The 18,678-nt window shown below is 37.7% G+C and overlaps 1 protein-coding gene across 2 annotated transcripts in view; it reads right to left on the bottom strand.

The window, feature by feature from the left end:
- plppr1 (phospholipid phosphatase related 1) overlaps positions 1-18,678 on the bottom strand; it is a 61,537-nt gene that overhangs the window by 30,542 nt on the left and 12,317 nt on the right. For both annotated transcript variants that reach the window (XM_084399907.1, XM_084399908.1), the window contains exon 2: positions 9,577-9,673. In XM_084399907.1, coding sequence (XP_084256033.1) covers positions 9,577-9,636 — 60 coding nt within the window. In that variant the 5' untranslated portion in view covers positions 9,637-9,673. The remainder of the gene's footprint in view (positions 1-9,576; positions 9,674-18,678) is intronic.

The following is an 18,678-nucleotide window of genomic DNA, read 5'->3' on the forward strand; positions in this document are numbered from 1 at the left end:
TTCTGTGAGTGAGATCCCACCCTCTATGGGCGGGTTGAAAACATGCGGGACAGCCCCTACTACTGGCTGTAGTCTTTAGCCTCTGGCCAAAAAATCCTCCGATGACGCAAAATGACGATTTTTGCGTCATCCGAGGATTGTTTCCAGACAAAAAAATACATAAATCTCTCATCTCAGGAGGATATGAGGGTGGAAAGCACGGTAATTCGAAAATACTACAGGTTTTCTACTAATACAAAGCTTAACGCTAAATCCTGAAGTATCCCTTTAATAGACAAACAAAACAAAAACAAAAAAGTCACTGAGACTGGATAGGCTTTCGATTGGACCAGCAATAAGCTACCTAACAACTACCCAGACGACCCTAGCAACCGTCTCGCAACACACTAACAACCACTCAGAACAGCCGAGCACAGTGGACAAGCACCACTCATATCCTCATAAAGATGGCAAAAATCCAGTCCACACCAAGCCGATGGTCAGCCATAGGGCCGTTTTTGAGTTTTTTGTGCTAGTTGACAGTCACCTTCAGTCATTTTGGTGTGTTCAAGCGCAGTGTTTTGCCCGAGACCCAGCCGACGAGAGGCGACAACACAGTCAGCTTTCGGCGCCACTAGTTCTTTGACGTCCGCTTGGTGTATCCCATGTTTTTTAGATACGAAAGCACATCTCATCAGCTTCACTTCCAGCCAGAGCAGATCAAATCTAAAACCAAACACTACAGCTGTTCCAGACAACCAGAATAAATCATTACAGGCTGTATGCATCATAAACACGACCAGTCAGCCAACTTACAACACCAGCGGTTCAGTGGGACACGGCCCTAAAACACACATGATGAACGACTTCAGAGAACCATGATTCATCATTCTGTTCACCGCTGCATCAAAACAATTACATGAGGAGATGATTCACTCTATTTTCGTAATGCGTGCTGTAAAAATAGTTTACAGTGTGGCAGTGTGCTTGACACTGCGTGATCAAACAAGGCCTATTTTTGAAGATTAGGCAGATATTATAATAACTGATCATCTTTTTTTTTCCTATGAATTTAAAGATTGAATCAATTTAAAATGCAAAATTGCAAAAATACTGTTTTCTTACTAATGACACAATGGAGGCAGAAGCTGTGTTCAACTTTGACATCAACTTATTCATATTTTCTGTTAATTGGGTAGTTCGTTGAAATAGCTCTTGCTGGTTACAAATTAAAGCAAATGAAAGGAAAAAAATAATTTGCATAATGATCATTTTTGCTAAAATAAACATCAAAAGAAGCTCACAAACAATTAAATATTCAAAGAGACATGACCTACTAACTATTGTGACCAGACTTCAGAAGATAAGAAAGATCACATGCTTAGAGGAATAATTCACAAGGAAATGTAAATTATGTTATTGTTTATTTATATTGTTTCAAACTTTAATGCGGTTTCTATAAAACACAAAAAGAAAAGAATATTCACACTCTTTCTTTTCCACATATGACAGTTCATTGTGACCAACAAACTTTTTGTGAATACCTTTCAGCAAAGACACATTAAATTGATCAAAAGTGATAGTAAAGACATTTGTTGTTAGCACTTTGTGATCAGTTAAGACATATACAATAACCATAATGAGTCATAAGTGATTATTCATTGAATTTTTCAAAATCATTTTTTAATCTGAATGTGAATGAGATTTCAGAGGTTTAGTGGAGGAGCAGATTAGTTGACAAAAAAAAAAAAAAAAGAAATGTGTTTAATTTGGTACTACCTTCATCTTATGGAAAAAAAGAGTTGGAGATTCTTCCAAAATTCTCCTTTTGTATAAATAACAGCATAAAAGTTTAGAATGACATGAAATAGAGTATAAAAAATGGCATTTTCCATTTTTGGGTTAAAGACTCTGGGCTTAATGTGTGCTTGTGGGAAAAGAGAGAGCTGTTTACTCAGCTCATTTATTTTAATGGTTTAATTACGTCTCCTCAAAAATGTTCACCAGTAGGCCTGTCCTAAACTCTCGTACAAATGATTAGACAGGCAGCACTTAAAGCATTTGCTGTTTTTAGTATTCAGATTTGTTGTCAAGGCCGCCAACATTTTTCTAGAGCAGGTGTCAATCATGTCTATACGCCTGGATTTGAGCAGCTTCACTACGTTCTTCCATGAAAATAACAAATAAACTGAGACAGTTTGACAGTATATCTCTGACTCTCTGTGGGGTTTAAAAGAACAGAAATCCTCTTATCATTCTTGCATCTTCTGACGCAATGCATTTGAAATCATACGCAATTGAGTATCAACTGACAGCACAATACATGCAGTTCATGTTGAAACCGGTCTACAATAGTGTGGATAAAGCAGACTATTTGTTGATGTTGGAAAGTTCACTGTAATAAATTATTTTTAGGGGTTCAAGCACGTAGCGCTGAAACCCTATTGTAATTGATTGAATTTCCAAGGATCAGCATTCACCCCTAAAAGTGATCGATCAGACCATACCGTTAATCGTAGAGACTTGAAACTTTGGGGGATGGCAGTACCCACCGCATCTACAACATCACCAAGGCTCGCCCCAATCGGCCTGAAGGGGGCGCTACAGCGACAGGAAAAAAGTAAGTAACCGCTCATACCTCCTGAACTGTCGGTGTAGGCTCAAGTGTCTTATATCGTTATATCTTATACCCAACAACAATACACACGTCTTGGATTTGAACGTCATTCTGGCAAAATTTTCGGGCATTTTGGAATCCTCACTGGAACCAATCCAGTGAATAAAGATTATCTGGAACCTGATAGTCAATTATTTTTTAAAAAGTCGAAATTCAAAGTTCAAAGTAGCCTTGGATGCCTGTGATAAATTCGAAAGAAATTGGCCACTGGGGGCGCCTTTTCAAGTGCATAAAAGATTGTAAATCGTGCGATTTTTCGCACATGCCCTCAACATTCATAACACATGGTAGAACTCCTCATTCTGAGCAACTTTGCCTCTAGGACCGCCGCTGTCAATCAAATCGTTCGCTAAATATCGGAGATTATTTCAAAAACGTACTTTCGCGGACTTTTTGGTTCAACCTCGATAACTATCAAAAAGTTTTAAAACATATTTCCATATTAAATTGTCTGTTTTGGCTGTAAATTGTCTTTTCCATCTAGGCAGTTACATCCAATAAAACAATACCTTTTTACCAATACCAATACATTTTTTTGGTAATTGTTTGTGAGATTTTCTAGCAATTTCTGAGTGACAATTGTTTCTACACCATTGTTTTTCAGTGTACAGTGTGTTCATTGGGGGGAAACATTTAAGTCAGGATGCAGTTTCCTACTGACTTCCACAGTTTGCAGGATAGTCCATATTCTACTTTGAGCTGTACAATAGCCACTTCTCCACTGCCGGGCCGAACGGTTCCAAGAACGGTAAGGAAAGGTTCCATTTATATTTCCACTTGAGCTTGATTAAGCTCGGCATGTTTACAAAGCGTTCTCGGCCCAAAGTTCCCATCACGGTTGGTTAACTGCTGGTAGAATGCGTGTAGTGACATCGGCACTCAGGATTGGTCACTTGTCTGTTGCCTGGCTACCAATTTCTCTTTAGCTGGCAGAGCGCGCTATTTGAGCAAAGTAAACAAGTTAAGAACAATACCTGAACATTCCCCTTAACAGGGTTGTTATTTACATCTCATACAGTCTGTAAGTGCTTGACTCACCAAGGCAACGACTGACGCATTTGTATTACACTGGAAAGAGCTCTGTTATCAGCCCCACAGTGGAAAACGAAACCAATTAAGCAATGAAATGGTTTGGCTTGACAGTGGAAAAGTGGCTAATGTTAACCATTCAAAGATTGTTTAGGTTCTTAGTTTAGTTTCAGTCTGATTAATTTGCAGATAAATATTCAGCTTTCAAAAAAATGTCAACTATTCTTGCAGACAGACAGAGTGAAACAAAACTACAGCTCAAAGCTGGAGAGCACAGCACTTTGTGGCTGGACTTTTAGGATGAATAATTAATTGTGTCTGATGTTATAGGGGAATAGGTGGTTTCTTAACAGGGAGCAGACCTCGAGAAGTGCCGTCTCTAAGGCAGGGTCCAAAATTTGCGAGCCAAAATTAGTTTGAATATTTTGCATTGTTATATAATACAGAAAAGTTTTTTTGAGAAAGTTTTATTCATATGTATTTTGAACCAGAGATTGTGTACTCATCCAGAAGATGTGTAATAGCGCCCCCTACCGTATCACAGTAAAAACATGGATTAGTGGAAAATTCAGTCACTAGCCATGTTTCCATCCGACATTGCGAATTTAACTTAAGTGCAAAATTGGAATACCGCTTATAACATTTGCGAATAAAGCACCGTTTTCATCTAGTGAGTCGAAGAGAAAAAAATATATAAAAATCACTTCCTGGCGCTAAATATCACTAAGAAAAATGGAAGTTGCTGCAGGAAAAGCCATAACAATTTCATATATCATAAATTACTTGCACCTCAGAGCACGCATACGAAACGCAAAGTTATCTTGCTTTTGGAGGCAGATGCTGCTGTTCGGGAACGCAGTCGTGTTAGGCAGTTCTGGGAGGGAATTACACCGAACCACTCTGATGACAAACTTTGCTCTGGCATTTCAAAACAACCAGAACAACAAATTCAGAAGCTGTGCAACGAGACCGGTCCGCTGGCTAGTCCCAGTTATGCCGTCCCATCGCAAAGTCACGTCTTTTTTGATGCGCATCGAGGAATTTATTCGGTAAATGCGTTTCCATCGTCGTTTATGCGCAAGTTTTCTTATCGGACAAAAAGTTTATCCAACTCAATTGAGCCCACAAGTTTTTAATGCGCATTTTTAGAATATAGTCTTATAGGCGCGGAAACGTTGTGTCTTATACCATGGGCTGTTTAAATACTCGATTCTGATTGGCTGGAAGGTGTGCAGTAAAACCGTTTAATGCACAGGTAGTTCCAGTCAGTTTGATTACAGTTCGAAATTAATCCGCTACATTGGTAACCATAGTAACACAGATACACTTGCAAGCAGAGTGAGAGATGCATATGAAAACGTTTAGGTAGGCTAAATGGATGATTTTTGAATATCGTTTAATTTGTATCAGTGTTGCCTGTCATTCATAAATAATTGTAATAAATCCATTAAAGAATCATTAAGTTAGCTATATGCTTAAGCAATGAGGGGACTGTCGCTGCTAGACTTTAAAGAAGAGATCGAGTCCGCACACAGGTAACTCGCGCACGCATCTCTCTCTCTCTCTCTGTTCCTTCTCCTTCAGTTCTCTGTCTCTCTCTTTTAATAATGAATTTAAATAAATGTGAATTCATTCAAATAAAAGCAATCCGATGGCTCTACTTTATTTAAAGCGGACGGAGTGCAACAACTGACGAGCCTTAACCTAAGAAGTAACCGTCATTTTTACACGTCTGTTAAAAAATTACACTGTAAACATCAGTTACAGCTTTAACTTATTTTTAACTTGGCAAATAACCAAGGTATTAAAGAATCATTAAGTTAGCTATATGCTGTAAAGAATTTTAATGCACTTCATAGAGGCATTAAAACATTATGTCTCCGCTTCGCGTCGGGTGGTTCTTCGCCTCTACGTCGTGCATTAAAATCCTTTAATGCATGGCTAGCCGTGGATTATCCCTTACATAAATGACGGAAAATTCCGTCAATGGCAGGGGAAAGAGTTGGTCAACTTCGGTCCTGAGTTTCGTCGAACATTGCTCAAATGTAGCATTCGTCTTGAAGGAGTGTGATGCATCATGGTTAAACATCGATTTTTTTGATAAATTCATGAAACTGCCTCTGAAGCCAACACAGTAACTATGCATGCGTTATATAATTCTAGCCTGCATGCCTGAATATTACTTTGATGAGAGCTAACACTGAAAATAGGTCAACAGATGGTTGTGGTGTGGTCCAGGTACACGGCCATCATTACTGGTGAAGATAGATGTGGAGTTTGCTTCAAATAAATCAGTCTTACAGAAATTTATAACCAAGAAAACCCCACCAAATGATTTGTACTATACACAAGATCTTATAGCGGCAGCCAATTATTCATTGCTCGTTTGTCTTGTTATTTGTCGATCAGTGAAAAACAGGCCCAATCACTGACCACATAAACAGGAACAACATGATCAGAAGATGGCCAGTGTCCAGTTCCTGCACAGTCAGTAGCTGGAAGAGAAAGGTAGCTGGCATATGTCACCATATTGGATACGCTTCTCAGATCGAGAGCCTTTTCGCAGGAATAATCTCCCTACAGAAACTGAACGCATGACTGTATTTCTCAGCGCCTTCACATCTTCACTAAGCAAGCATTAGACTGCATGATCGTTTCTGTGTGGCCTAGTTTCCGTCTCTGATGTGTCTTGAAAGCTTCAAGCAGATCCAGAGGCAGAGGAACAGAAACACACACACACTCACACATGTCCATTTAGTGAAAAGCGCTGTGGAATTGAGGGGTCGTCCCCGTAAAAGGAATTTCTGTGACAAGCTGTGTTTTCAAGTGCATTTCATCTCTGTTTGCATGAAAAGTCCCAACTGTAGTCTGTTTGAGAACCTACTAGTATAGATGAGCATTTTTATTTCTCTCGAACACCGTTTGGCAAGTGGTCTGGCACTTTGCTGCCAATGTGAAATCCCTCTTTTTTACGCAGTCACAAAAGGAAAGAATCACCGGCACTAAAAGGGGAGGTTTAGCTGTCATTCAAATGCACACTCAGTTGGCAACTAAAAATCAAAAACAGTTCCAAGTATGCAATAGCAGACTGTATATCTCTAGTCACTATCACAAGTTTAATTTACTAATTAGTGGTGTTTGCTAAGTAAAGCATCAGATGTGCGTTACGATTGTGCTCTTAGCAATGGATGATTGCTTGAAGTTACAATTGCTCACTGTTTCTCGGTCACATATTGGAATGCGATATTCTGACATTAATCAACATGAAGCTCACCACATAAACATTGAGTATTGATTGATTTTGATCGAAATTAAAGTTGCGATGTCTTTTCTTCTCTATTGTGATGTATATCTGAGTGAAACGGCTTTTGGAACAAATGTAGGGCGGGGCTTGATTTTGTCTGTGGGGAATTGATTGGATGGTTGTAGTTTGCTATTGGTGAATCTCATGTGATTGACAGGTTGACAGGCCCCGCCCTCATCATCTGAGAAGAGAAGAGCTGCAAGAAGTTATTGTGATTCAAGATTATGAGACATAAAAAAAAAAAAAAGTTTTATTGTATATATTAAATTATATATAAATTATTATATATATAAATTAGAGGAGAGACAGCAACTTGTCTTTCCTAAGACAAAAAATTAAAGCGAATAGTGCAAAAAGATGTTGATATGAACTAATAGCACAACAAAGATGATGCATTGATGCAGCATATAAACCAACAGCACAGTGAGAAGATCCAGTCACCTCCGTCTACACGTAAAAAGCTATTAATAGGCCAAACCACACTGGTTTGCATCACGACACGCGGCTTCGAGTGCGAGAGTCACGGAGATCACAAGGTGTTGTTACAGGACCAGGTATTTTATTTATTTTACTCTCTATCTCTATGTGTACATGGATTTTTTTTTATCATTTGTTGATTATTGTGGCATATTTTTCTAAATGAATTCAAGATTAACTCTTGCAAGTGTAATAATACAAATTATAATAAATAATAATAATATTAATAATAATAATAATAATAATAATAATAATAGTGTTGTCACTTACTGGAATTTCTAACTTTGAAATGATGCCTTGAAAAATATTGATATTTTGATACCATTTTTGATACCACGGGGAAAACTGTCACATATACTGTGATGCTGATCTTCATTTTATTTTTATAATTTGGGTAATGATGTTGCAACAGTTTACACACAGCACAGGGAGGCTTTATCTGAAACTTTTAACTAAATTTACAAAAAAATACAAGTAAACAATCAGTAATAAAATAAGAAAAAAGAAAAAACCTAAAAACACATTGCAAACGATAGCACAAATAATTACAATGGAATAAAGAGACAAATAAAATAAGCACAGCTTTAAGTTTTTCAGTTGTGTCAAAAATGACACCAAGGGTTTTACACTTGAAGGTTTGTTTGTTTGTTTTTTTCCTGGAAGCAACCCCAGATGATCATTAACGTCCTTCACACATCCCTTTTTACTAAATAGAATAGACTCTTAACTTCATTCAGCTGAAGAAAACTGTTTGCCAACCTATACTTCACCTCAGCCAGACATCCATAAAGAGACTGGAAAGAAAATTGCTCTCCATGTTCACTGGAGGATAAATTTGAGAATCATTAGCATACAAATGAATAATGAATGCCATGTTTATCAAATATCGTTCCTAATGGAAGCATATTAAGGGAGAACAAAACTGGTCCCAAAATTGAGCCCTGAGGAACCCCACACATTAGGGGCAACAGAAGAAAAATAGCTCTCTATACTAACTGAGAAAATGCTAATTGTTTCAAAGTAGCTTAACAGAAAATCATGATGTCAGTGTTTATAACATCTCAATATCTTCATGCCCTAAAGTCACATTTAGCAGATTAAAGCTGAGCGATGATATAGTTTACATTTTGCAATGATGTAAGCGATAAAACAATTGAGATATTATATATGCCAATAAAGTTGGGTGATAATATAGTTACAATATATTATAGTTGAGATTTGCTATATAGTAGCCTATATATCGCTTTACGGGAGTGTACTGTATGTATGCAAATAAAATTGGATATATATGGTTATAAAGTTTTATATATATATATACATATCCCTATTTATATACAGAGCTGTGAGATAGATTTGCTATATAATATTGTTTTTATACGAGTATACAGTATGTACTCAGGTAAGTAGGATGTATACAGTATACGGCTGACGTTAACTCACTGTCAGTTGAGGTATCCTTTTGACAAGCATTCAATATTTCCTGATCCAGCCAAGCAACTGCCATTGAGATGAATGTGAGTGTGTAAAGGTAGTATAACTCCATGCATTTTAAACCCAACTGGTTTAAGCACTCCATGAGTAACCCAAGGCATCATGATCAAAGATCCAATGGTGATGATAGTTCATTGCTCAACCCTTGCAGAGCTTATTTTTTTTTTATTTTTGACCACTAGGCTACAACTCCACCACATGGTTTATGATCCCATACTAGCACATCATTCTGCTGTAGAACAAAGCTGGATGTCCTAAATACTCTTCCACAGTATCAGCAACACACAGCTCTGGATATCTGGCATCCAGTGTTCTCATGTTCAGGCAAATGGCACAGCGGTTCATCTCACAAACCCAACAGTGCTGTCTGGGAGATACGCACAACTCGTCTCGCGGAGGGAGAAGAGCGCTTTGAAGTGCCGACACACAGTTCCCAGTGATTAAACTGGATTTGACAGAAATTTAAATTAAATATCCAGCCAGTTTCAGAAAAGAAAGGATGTCTTAAAGCCGTATCAGAGAGTAAGGAACAGCACAATAAATGGAGAATAGAATATGATAGCAAGTGGGGGAAAAAATGCAGTTAAATATTACCGTTTTGGCTGTAAAAGAAACTTACCTCTACAAATATGAAGCATGGTATGATGGAGTAACTACGGTGTGTATTATCTGAAGCCATTTTGCATCAATTCAGTTTAAGTTCCACAATTGGCAATCTAAAAGAGAAGGAAGTAAAAAAAAAAAAATTAATAGAGCATTTAAGAAAAATCATGAATTTACTACCATTCTGTGAAATGCACAAACAAAAAACAGGAGAAAGAATCTTTAAAATACTAAATTTGTACACGACTGTTCAAAAGTTTGGTGCAGTACGATTTTTTTATTTTGTATGAAACCAAAACTTTATATATGTATATATTTATTTAGCAAATAACACATTAAATTGATCAGCAAAGACATTTATAATGTTACAAAAGTGTTCAACTAATCATTTTGTTTTGAACTTCTATTCATTAAGAATCCTGAAATAATCTCAGTTTACACAAAAATTTGCATCAAATCATCGTATCAGAATGATTTCTGAAGGATCATGTGACACTGAAGACTGGAGTAATGATGCTGAAAATTCAGCTTTGATCACAGGAATAAATTACAATATATTAATTAAATAATATATTCAAATAGAAAACAATTATTTTAAATTGTAAGGAAATTCCTGAGAAAACCCGTATCTTGGAAATGCTAATTCTCCTCTGGGTTTATGGCTACAAAACGTCACAGCTCTACTGCATTGACTACTTAAATTGTGGTATTCTGACCAAAACTGTGTGACTGAGAGGTTGTAAACTGCTAATATTCCACTGCAACTGAGTTCAGCTAAATCATAAATGTCTTAAAATGAATTGTGGAATACACAAACAGTATATGCCACAACCACAACAAATAGGAGTTCACAACAAACACCCCGAGGACCTGAAGAAAGCAGCCAGAAAGAGTCTGAGGATTTCAGGCTCTTGAAGGGCATCCAGTCAGTGGAAAGGAAACAGAACAAAGACAGAATGACAGAGAAAAGACTTTATGTGCAACATTCTCATTAGAGCAACACAAGGTTAAACACAAACACACTTTTTCTGATTTTCTTTTCATACATCATTCAAACACACACGAAAACAAAAAAAAGACGACAACAAAAAACAGAAAGAAACATTTTTACACAGGAAATGTATTATGCAAATGTGCTGTCTCCTAGGGCAGCAATCAAAGCTGAAATTATGTCAAAATGTTTTCTCATATCCCAGCTTAATCTGCAGTAAGACATATTAAGTTTTTTCTCAGAAAAGTCTAAACACTGGCATTGTGGCACTATCTAAACGTAGCTCTGGTTGAACGTTTGAACCAGCCTGATGCAACAACACTGGCAGAACACATGGCGTAGGTTTGGGGTGGAAATATTTGGACCTGTTTGCACCCAGTCCCCTCATGCATTTCCTCTGATGGGATATCTATCCGGTCGTGAAAAGACCAGGTGTGAATGCCCTCCGAAACGCTCAAACCACTTCAGGAGGTGGTCTGAAACGCATTCCAGACGAAACTGGACAAGTGGAAATGCATCTGGTTGTTGAAACCACATATGTGAATTTTACTCCTCCCAAAATGTTAAAAAATAAACGAGACGAGCAGATGAGTATCTCTTCAGCAAGCCAAAGCACAAACTGCCGCAAATAAAAACTGGAAGTAAGATGCGAACGCTCAACACACAATTATCTTCATTAAAAGTAATTAAACTAAATGATCTTACCAGTGCTGATGCCACTCTATCTCCTTTTACGGTCTTTGATCTTGAAATTAGCTGATGATAGATAAAATGAAGCTCATTTCTGTTGCTTTGGTTGACGCAGAGCCCGTCTACGGAGAGCCTGCCCACTCCCTATTAAGTCCTGTTGTCCCGAATTTTGGTTGTAGTACCACCAGAGTTCCACTGGGGGCGATCGCCATGAGTGCAAAATGAATGGGAGTCAATGGGGCTAGACGGCTAAATGTGTCTCTTTCACCCGATTGCAGTTGAGAAATCTCAGATCTGATTGTAGGTTTTGCAAGTTCAACATGGGTTTTAGGTCGAAAGTTGAATGAACGAGTACTTATGTCCTTTCGATTTCTTATTACAGGTTGAGTTGTTGTTGCCCATAACACGCTAGCATTCTGCTAATGAACGCTGATTGGTCAGTGAAGGACTGATTACGACCAGAGATACCGCTTGATGGCATCCGAAGCGGGACCAGAAACAAACAAAACAAAAACTCGTCTAGCACGTGTGTTTACCTGTGTCAGCTGTGTTGTCGATGCCTCCAGAGAAAACAAAGTGCAGAGCGCGAAAGCACCAAAGTGACTGAAGGATTGCCGTAAAGCAGTATCTCTGGTCGTACGATGTGTATGACGTCATTGACACTTTAAAAGACTTTTTAAAGCAAATAAGTGACTCAGCAATGTGTAATTTATTTGCATCTCCTTTCGAATACAACATTCAAATTACTAGACAAAAAATTATATCCTGAGAAAAGTGTATTTTGGTTGGTATAGCGCCATAGACCTCCATTCATTCTGCACTCGTCCTGTGAGCGCCCTCATATGGAATCAGAGAGGAACTGCAACCAGTTCAGAAGCCGGAAGTGTACTGAGAGTGAAACTTCTCGCCTTATTAGACATTCTCTGGTTGACGTGAACTCAGTTAAATTTGCATACGGCATTTGAACTTAAGATCGGATTTATATCCATTTTGCAAATGGATCCATTTTAACGAATCAGATCAGTAAAAAAAAGCATTAAGTGACAGGTGTAAAAGGGCCCTTTGACTAACCGAAGGAAGACTAGGAGACCGTTTGGGGAACTTGTTTTAAATCATTTATTGTTTTTGTAATTCCATTTGGTGACGCTATAGTGGCAAAGAAATCAACAGTCTCCACCGACCTGAGGTAAACTTCCATCCTACAGGAGATCCTCTTGTGGCTGAGACAATAACCAGCGGGTTTCGGAACGGATCCAAACTCTTTCCATAGCAAATTTAAAGCCACATATCAGAACTGCCAATTGTTTTCCATGGAGACTCTGTAATTGAGTGCCTATCTATGCTTTCTAGAGCAAATACACATCACACACATTCACAGTGAACTATTGCATCATAATTCAGTGTATTACAAATGTTTGTGCTGCTCCTGTACTTCCGTGAGCTTCATGTGAAGTTGTTCAGTCTGCCACCTCTCTAATAAACAATGGCCTAAAATGTATTTAGATACCACCGCCGATGCTCCATTACCAAAAAACTGCCCCCGAAACAGCCCGAGATATACGTCACAATAAGGAAGAAAAGACTATCGCAACTTCCCTTTCATGACGACTTTAAGCCACATTTCAAAATGTCTGAATGTCATTGCTTTAGATATCAAAGTATCAAAACATCAAACCAAGTGCCATCTTTTAGGTGGAAAATAACAACCCTGATCAAACACACCTGAGTAAGCTAAAAAAAAAAAAAAAAATTTTATATATATCAAATTCACCTGTGATTTTCTATATATATATATATATAGGGGTCCCCAGGTGAATTTGATCAGGGTTAGAGCAGTGGCCCTCCAGGACCAGATCTGAGGAACCCTGGTGTGGGATTTACTAAATTTTCACTCACTAACTACTACTTAATTTCACAAATAATTACAAAGAAAGGACAAATAACATATTGGATAAAATCTGAAATTTTCTTACAGCATACCTATGGACACCCCTGTTTACCCATCTATCCACACATGAAAGATTTTTCCAAGTCCTGAATTTTCTCCACCCCATAATGGACACTCAAAGAAACAACCAACCAACATTCCTGGAAATAAATATGCTTTTGCCATGGAGCAGTTACATATTTCTCCATCTGCTGTTCTTGGAAAAACCGAAGCCCTGGTCACACTTAAGCCTGTGCTGAATTGCTGCATCAATGCAATACTAAACATCCTTTCATTCGGGCCCAGACAATGATTCATGATACTAATACTTCCATCAAACTGACTTTGCTGTAGGTCCAACACTTCCGTCAACGTGAGGGTCTTGCCAACACTTGCCACTTGGTCTTGTTTGCTTCAAATCTAACAGATCTGGAATAGTGCATTTCCCTTCCTTACTGCTAGTGTCGCTTATTCACCTTGACATTGTCAAATGTTTGACATCTCAATGGACATTGTCAAATTGTTCACAGCTTTCAAGACACCTGGGAACAAGAGTGGAAAAATACATTTTGGTAATACAAACAATCGCTTCTTCTGAAACAACCCACATATCCACATAATAAACTAATGAACCTCATCTACTAACACAATATTTTGTTACATTGTTCATTTAAAAGTTCTTTTGAATGTATAACTATGTTCTCCCTTCTGATTTCTGTGGCGAAATAACACGGTATTGTTTTGCTTTGAGCAATTCCAATGTTACAGTTACAGTGTACCTGCAGTGTACATGTACTCAAAAGAAAATACTAATTACTAGAGATGCACAATATATCTGCCTCCATATCGGTATCGACTGATATAAGTTCATTTTTAATGTTATCGTTATCGGCCCAATAAGAAAGTTTGGCCAATATATTAAATCTGATAAATAATGGATTATTTTCCTTCCGCTGAGACACTTCAGATGCGCACTGATGGATTTGATTTGCTTGAAATATGACTGGAATCACTTCAAAAAGGAAAATACAGTAAAGTGCAACATGTTCAGTCAAATAGGCTGCATAAAATTATAATGAGAACATTATAATTGTGTGCTTGGGACATGGCTTTTAATGGTGAGAGTTTTGTTTTTGTAATCAGGCTCTCAAAAATGTTATAAAATTTGGATTTAGATTTATCGGCCAATATATCGGTTATCGGATTTCAAATATAAAGAATTATCGGTTATCTGTATCAGCCAAAATGTGCATATCAGTGCATCCCTACTAATTACCAATATACTGAACCTTTTCTGCATATAATCCTGCACAACAGCAGGTAGGTTGTAAAAATTAAAAATTGACCATTGGTAAACAAAACAAAAAAAAGGACATTAATATGTTGGAAACAAATATAGCCTCTCTTTTACGAACATAACAGTACTAAAAGTGGAACTTGATAATTGAAAACCCAACACAATCTCAAGTCAATTTGTAAGTATTTTACAAATTAGTGAATTTGTTGCAAATTCTCTTGCAGAGATTTTACCTACAACAAAAAAAAAATTGAACATGATTTGCGTTTCAGAGTGTATTCTTCATTCTACAGCAAGACTCACTGACAGCAAGAAAGTCCTACAAATCATATATTCAAACAATATGTCGCCCGAGCAAGTACGTACTGTAGGATTTTTGACTGGTGCTACATGAATACATTTCACAGTACCTGGATTTTGAGAGCTTGTCAAAGAGGCCTTCTGAAATGTAAGGTAGGAGCAGAGCAGCATCCCAAGGATTTCTATGAATCAGGACAGCAACTGCTCTGCAAGTCCTATCAAAACACAGTTGACTGGACTTGAAAGATCTATGATGGCCACTTAAAATCAAAAACACACCTTCAGGAGAAGCTGAACCCTAATAGTCCATCTTCACAAAGTACTAGCACATTGTCAGAAGCAAGGCTTGAAGTCTTACGTTGCCAACTAGTTAGATGTTGTCTCTTGATATATCTCTGATTGATGGAAAACAGCTGCATTCATCAAACAGTTCCTTAAAGGGATAGTTCACCCACAAATTTAAATTAGCCCATGATTTACTCACCCTCAAGTCATCCTACTGTAAATGTACATTCTTCTATCAGACGAAAACAATCGGAGTTATATAAAAAAATGTCCTGGCTCTGCCAAGCTTTATAATGGGAGTGAATGGGTGTATGTCTTTGGAAGTCCATCAAAGCGCATCCATTCATGATTAAAGTGCATCTATCCATGATTAAAGTGCATCTATCCATGATTAAAGTGCTCCACACGGCTCTGGGGGGTTAATAAAGGCCTTCTGAAGTGAAGCGATGCATTCGTGTAAGAGAAATATCCATATTTAAAACTTTAGCAATAAAAATAACTAGCTGTGTGGGATGCACTTTTATCATGGATATCTATCCATCTATATATGATAATTATCCCTTTAAGTTTGATCCAATACTTTTCCATATCTTACTTTTACTTTGAAGCTCTTGCTGTGCTGTGTGGGACTTTCTTTGGCAAAAAAGAACAATGCAATGTTTTGTTTTGAAATATGCTGTGAAGCTCTGAAACACTTTATTTAATAAATAATAAATTTAAAAAATCCTTTTTGAACTGATTCTAATCATATTTCAAGCCTTTCAAAAGCATCATGGCGAACAGTGCGCATCTGAAGTGTCTCAGCTAAAGGAAATAATACATTATTTAGCGGCTTTAAAATATCTGCCAAATTTTCTTATTGGGCCGATAATGATAACCTTAAAAAATTAACATATATCGGCCGATACCGATATGGAGGCCGATATATCGTGCATCCTTAATTTATATTAATTAATTGCTTTTTTCATACTTTTCCAAATACAAAAATAAAATAAAACTGAAAACATAGAATTTGTAAAAAAAAAAAAAAAAAAAGTAAAATAGGGCTTTTGTCAGCATTTATAACATGTTTGTGTGAACAGATTTATACGTAACAGATTTTTACGTGGGGGGGGGGGGGGGGGTTACTAACTATTAAAATACTAATCGAAAACAGTAAGCCAAAAGAGTGGTATGTTCAAAAACATAGTATTCGAAAAACAGTAGGCAAAAACTTCCACTGAGATTGTGAAGTGTGCATTTGATGGACACTGTACTATCCCATGAGGCCATGGGAGGGGATTTGTGAAGTGACACAGTGTGATCAGTGAAGTGACACAACTGATGCTGGTAGGTCACAGGATAAGGAGAACATGGTGGATGTAGTACATATGTTAGTCTTTTTGTCTCAAGTCTAGAACCACTTCTGTCAATAGCTTTCTATATGCTGCAGGTTCGTTTTTTAATAACTAATTTCATACATTTTATAGATATTTATTCAATAGACCCAAAGTGTCTAAAGGCAATTTTTTTGCAACTTTTTTCAGATTTCCATCTGTGGTCATTTGGTCCTCTTCACTTGCACACATTACTATTGTATGTGTATGAAGGATTTGCACTTGCCTTTGCCAAACTAGTTGCAATGATGCTATTGTAGGGTATTGTGGGTGGATGTTAGAGCATTGCTAGGTTGTTGTTTACCAGCCCAAGTCGAAAGAGTCCACCCACAAGTCTCTATCGCTTGGGGTCCTTCCTTCAGACCAAGTATATGAGTTTTTCTGCTTTATCATCCATAATTCCAACTGCTTAGCATTAGAATTAGCATCAGAACCCCTCTCTTCAACAAGCCACACAATTTGAGCCATCACTCATAGGCATAGGCGAACTAGGCAGTCGCTAATGGCATCACGAGCTGGAGGGGGTGCCTACAAGTTCCTCAATACTCACGTTGACACATTAAAGGCAGGGTAGGTAGGATTTATTAAAAATTAAAGATCCAAATATGTTAAAACTTTCTATATATATCAATACATAATTAAAATGTAAGAACTCTGAATAAAAGAGTATAAAAATCAAGTGACTCTAGACCGTTTAATCTGTATTAAACACAGCTCATTATTTCGATTCGGGACGAATCAAAGGATTTGCTTAGGCGACTGTCACTCTCTCGCAACCATGGCAACCACCCTTTTGCCACACAGCACCTGCCCACTTGCGCGCGACCGTTTGATTTGAGGAGTGCGAGAGGCACGGAACCTGATCACACCTCCGTCCAGTAGATGGCGGTAATGCACTATGTTTGCAAGCTGCCAATAAAATCTATCGAAGAAGAAGAAGAAGGCACTGAACCTAGGAATACCAAAACAATGGCAGAGAAAGAGCAATCTAAATTTACAGTACCGGCATATGCAGTTAGTGAAGGCAAACCAGGCAAAAAAATGCCCCTTCCCCTCCGCTTGTCTCAGGTAAATAATGCGTCCTCTAGCTCAGCGGTCGGAGTCGCGCGTTCATGTGTTTTGGGGGCGTGGCTTTGGAAGAAGCACAGAAATGAGGGGGTGGAGTGAATGGAAATAATGAGATGTCTTTAAAACAGTCGTGAGAGGTCTACAGACACTCGATTTTGATACTTTCTTTTTCAGAGTACTTACATTTTAATTATGTATTGATATGTACATAAAGTTTAAACAAATTTGAAAAATAAAATTTTTAGACCATTTCTACCTACCCTGCCTTTAAAGTGGACTATTATGCAAAATTCCCTTTTACATGGTGTTTGAACATAAATGTGTGTCTGTAGTGCGTGTAGCCGTGTACACAACCATCCTATAATGATAAAAATCCACTCACTCCTCTTTTTTTAATCCACATAAATCATAAGCAGCGTCTCAGAACAAGCCGTTTGCAGATTATAGTTTTTGTGATGTCACACATGCTTAGGCCACGCCCACCACTGCTGACAGACTCCGCCCTATTAGCACAGACCCCGCCCTCAGTGAGCTGAACACAGTCCATGTTTATCTCCTCGCCAGAGCATTCAACAGCAGCATTCACCGAAGAAATATATTCTTATTAAAGCTACTAAAGTTATTCATTCAAAAGTAGAGTGATTTTCTGTTTTTCTTTTGTTGTTTGATTCATATATTAACAGCATATATAGCAGTAGGTACTGTATATTACGCTTTCACTTTAATACACAGATCTAAAATACACATGCGATTTCTTTACTTGCTGTTTACATTCGCAAACATAGCCGCCTGTGTTTATGTGAACTTTGTGTTTTTGACATATCCTTGTGTGTATTTGACAGTTTATGCGCAATAAGACGTGAAAGAGAACTTAGTTTAATACTCAAGGGACGCTCCATCTGACATCCAGCTGCGGACTTTAAAACGCACGCAAATAACAAACTTTCATGATGATGAAGAACTGCAATGTCACGTGAGCGTGATCGCGATAGATATGATAATCAAAACCAAACATGTTTTAGTTTTTGGCAGAGTATCCGAGGCACAAACAGTACAGGCTCCGCCCTCTTCTGGAAAGCGGGGTGGTGGGCAGCAACTCATTTGCATTTAAAGATACAAGCAACAGCATGTTTTTCCTTCTACTCAAAAATAGGCATTTACAACAGGGTATAATAAACTATCTG

Source organism: Rutilus rutilus (genome assembly GCF_951802725.1).
Source record: "Rutilus rutilus genome assembly, chromosome: 25".
NCBI classification, from domain to species: Eukaryota; Metazoa; Chordata; class Actinopteri; order Cypriniformes; family Leuciscidae; genus Rutilus; species Rutilus rutilus.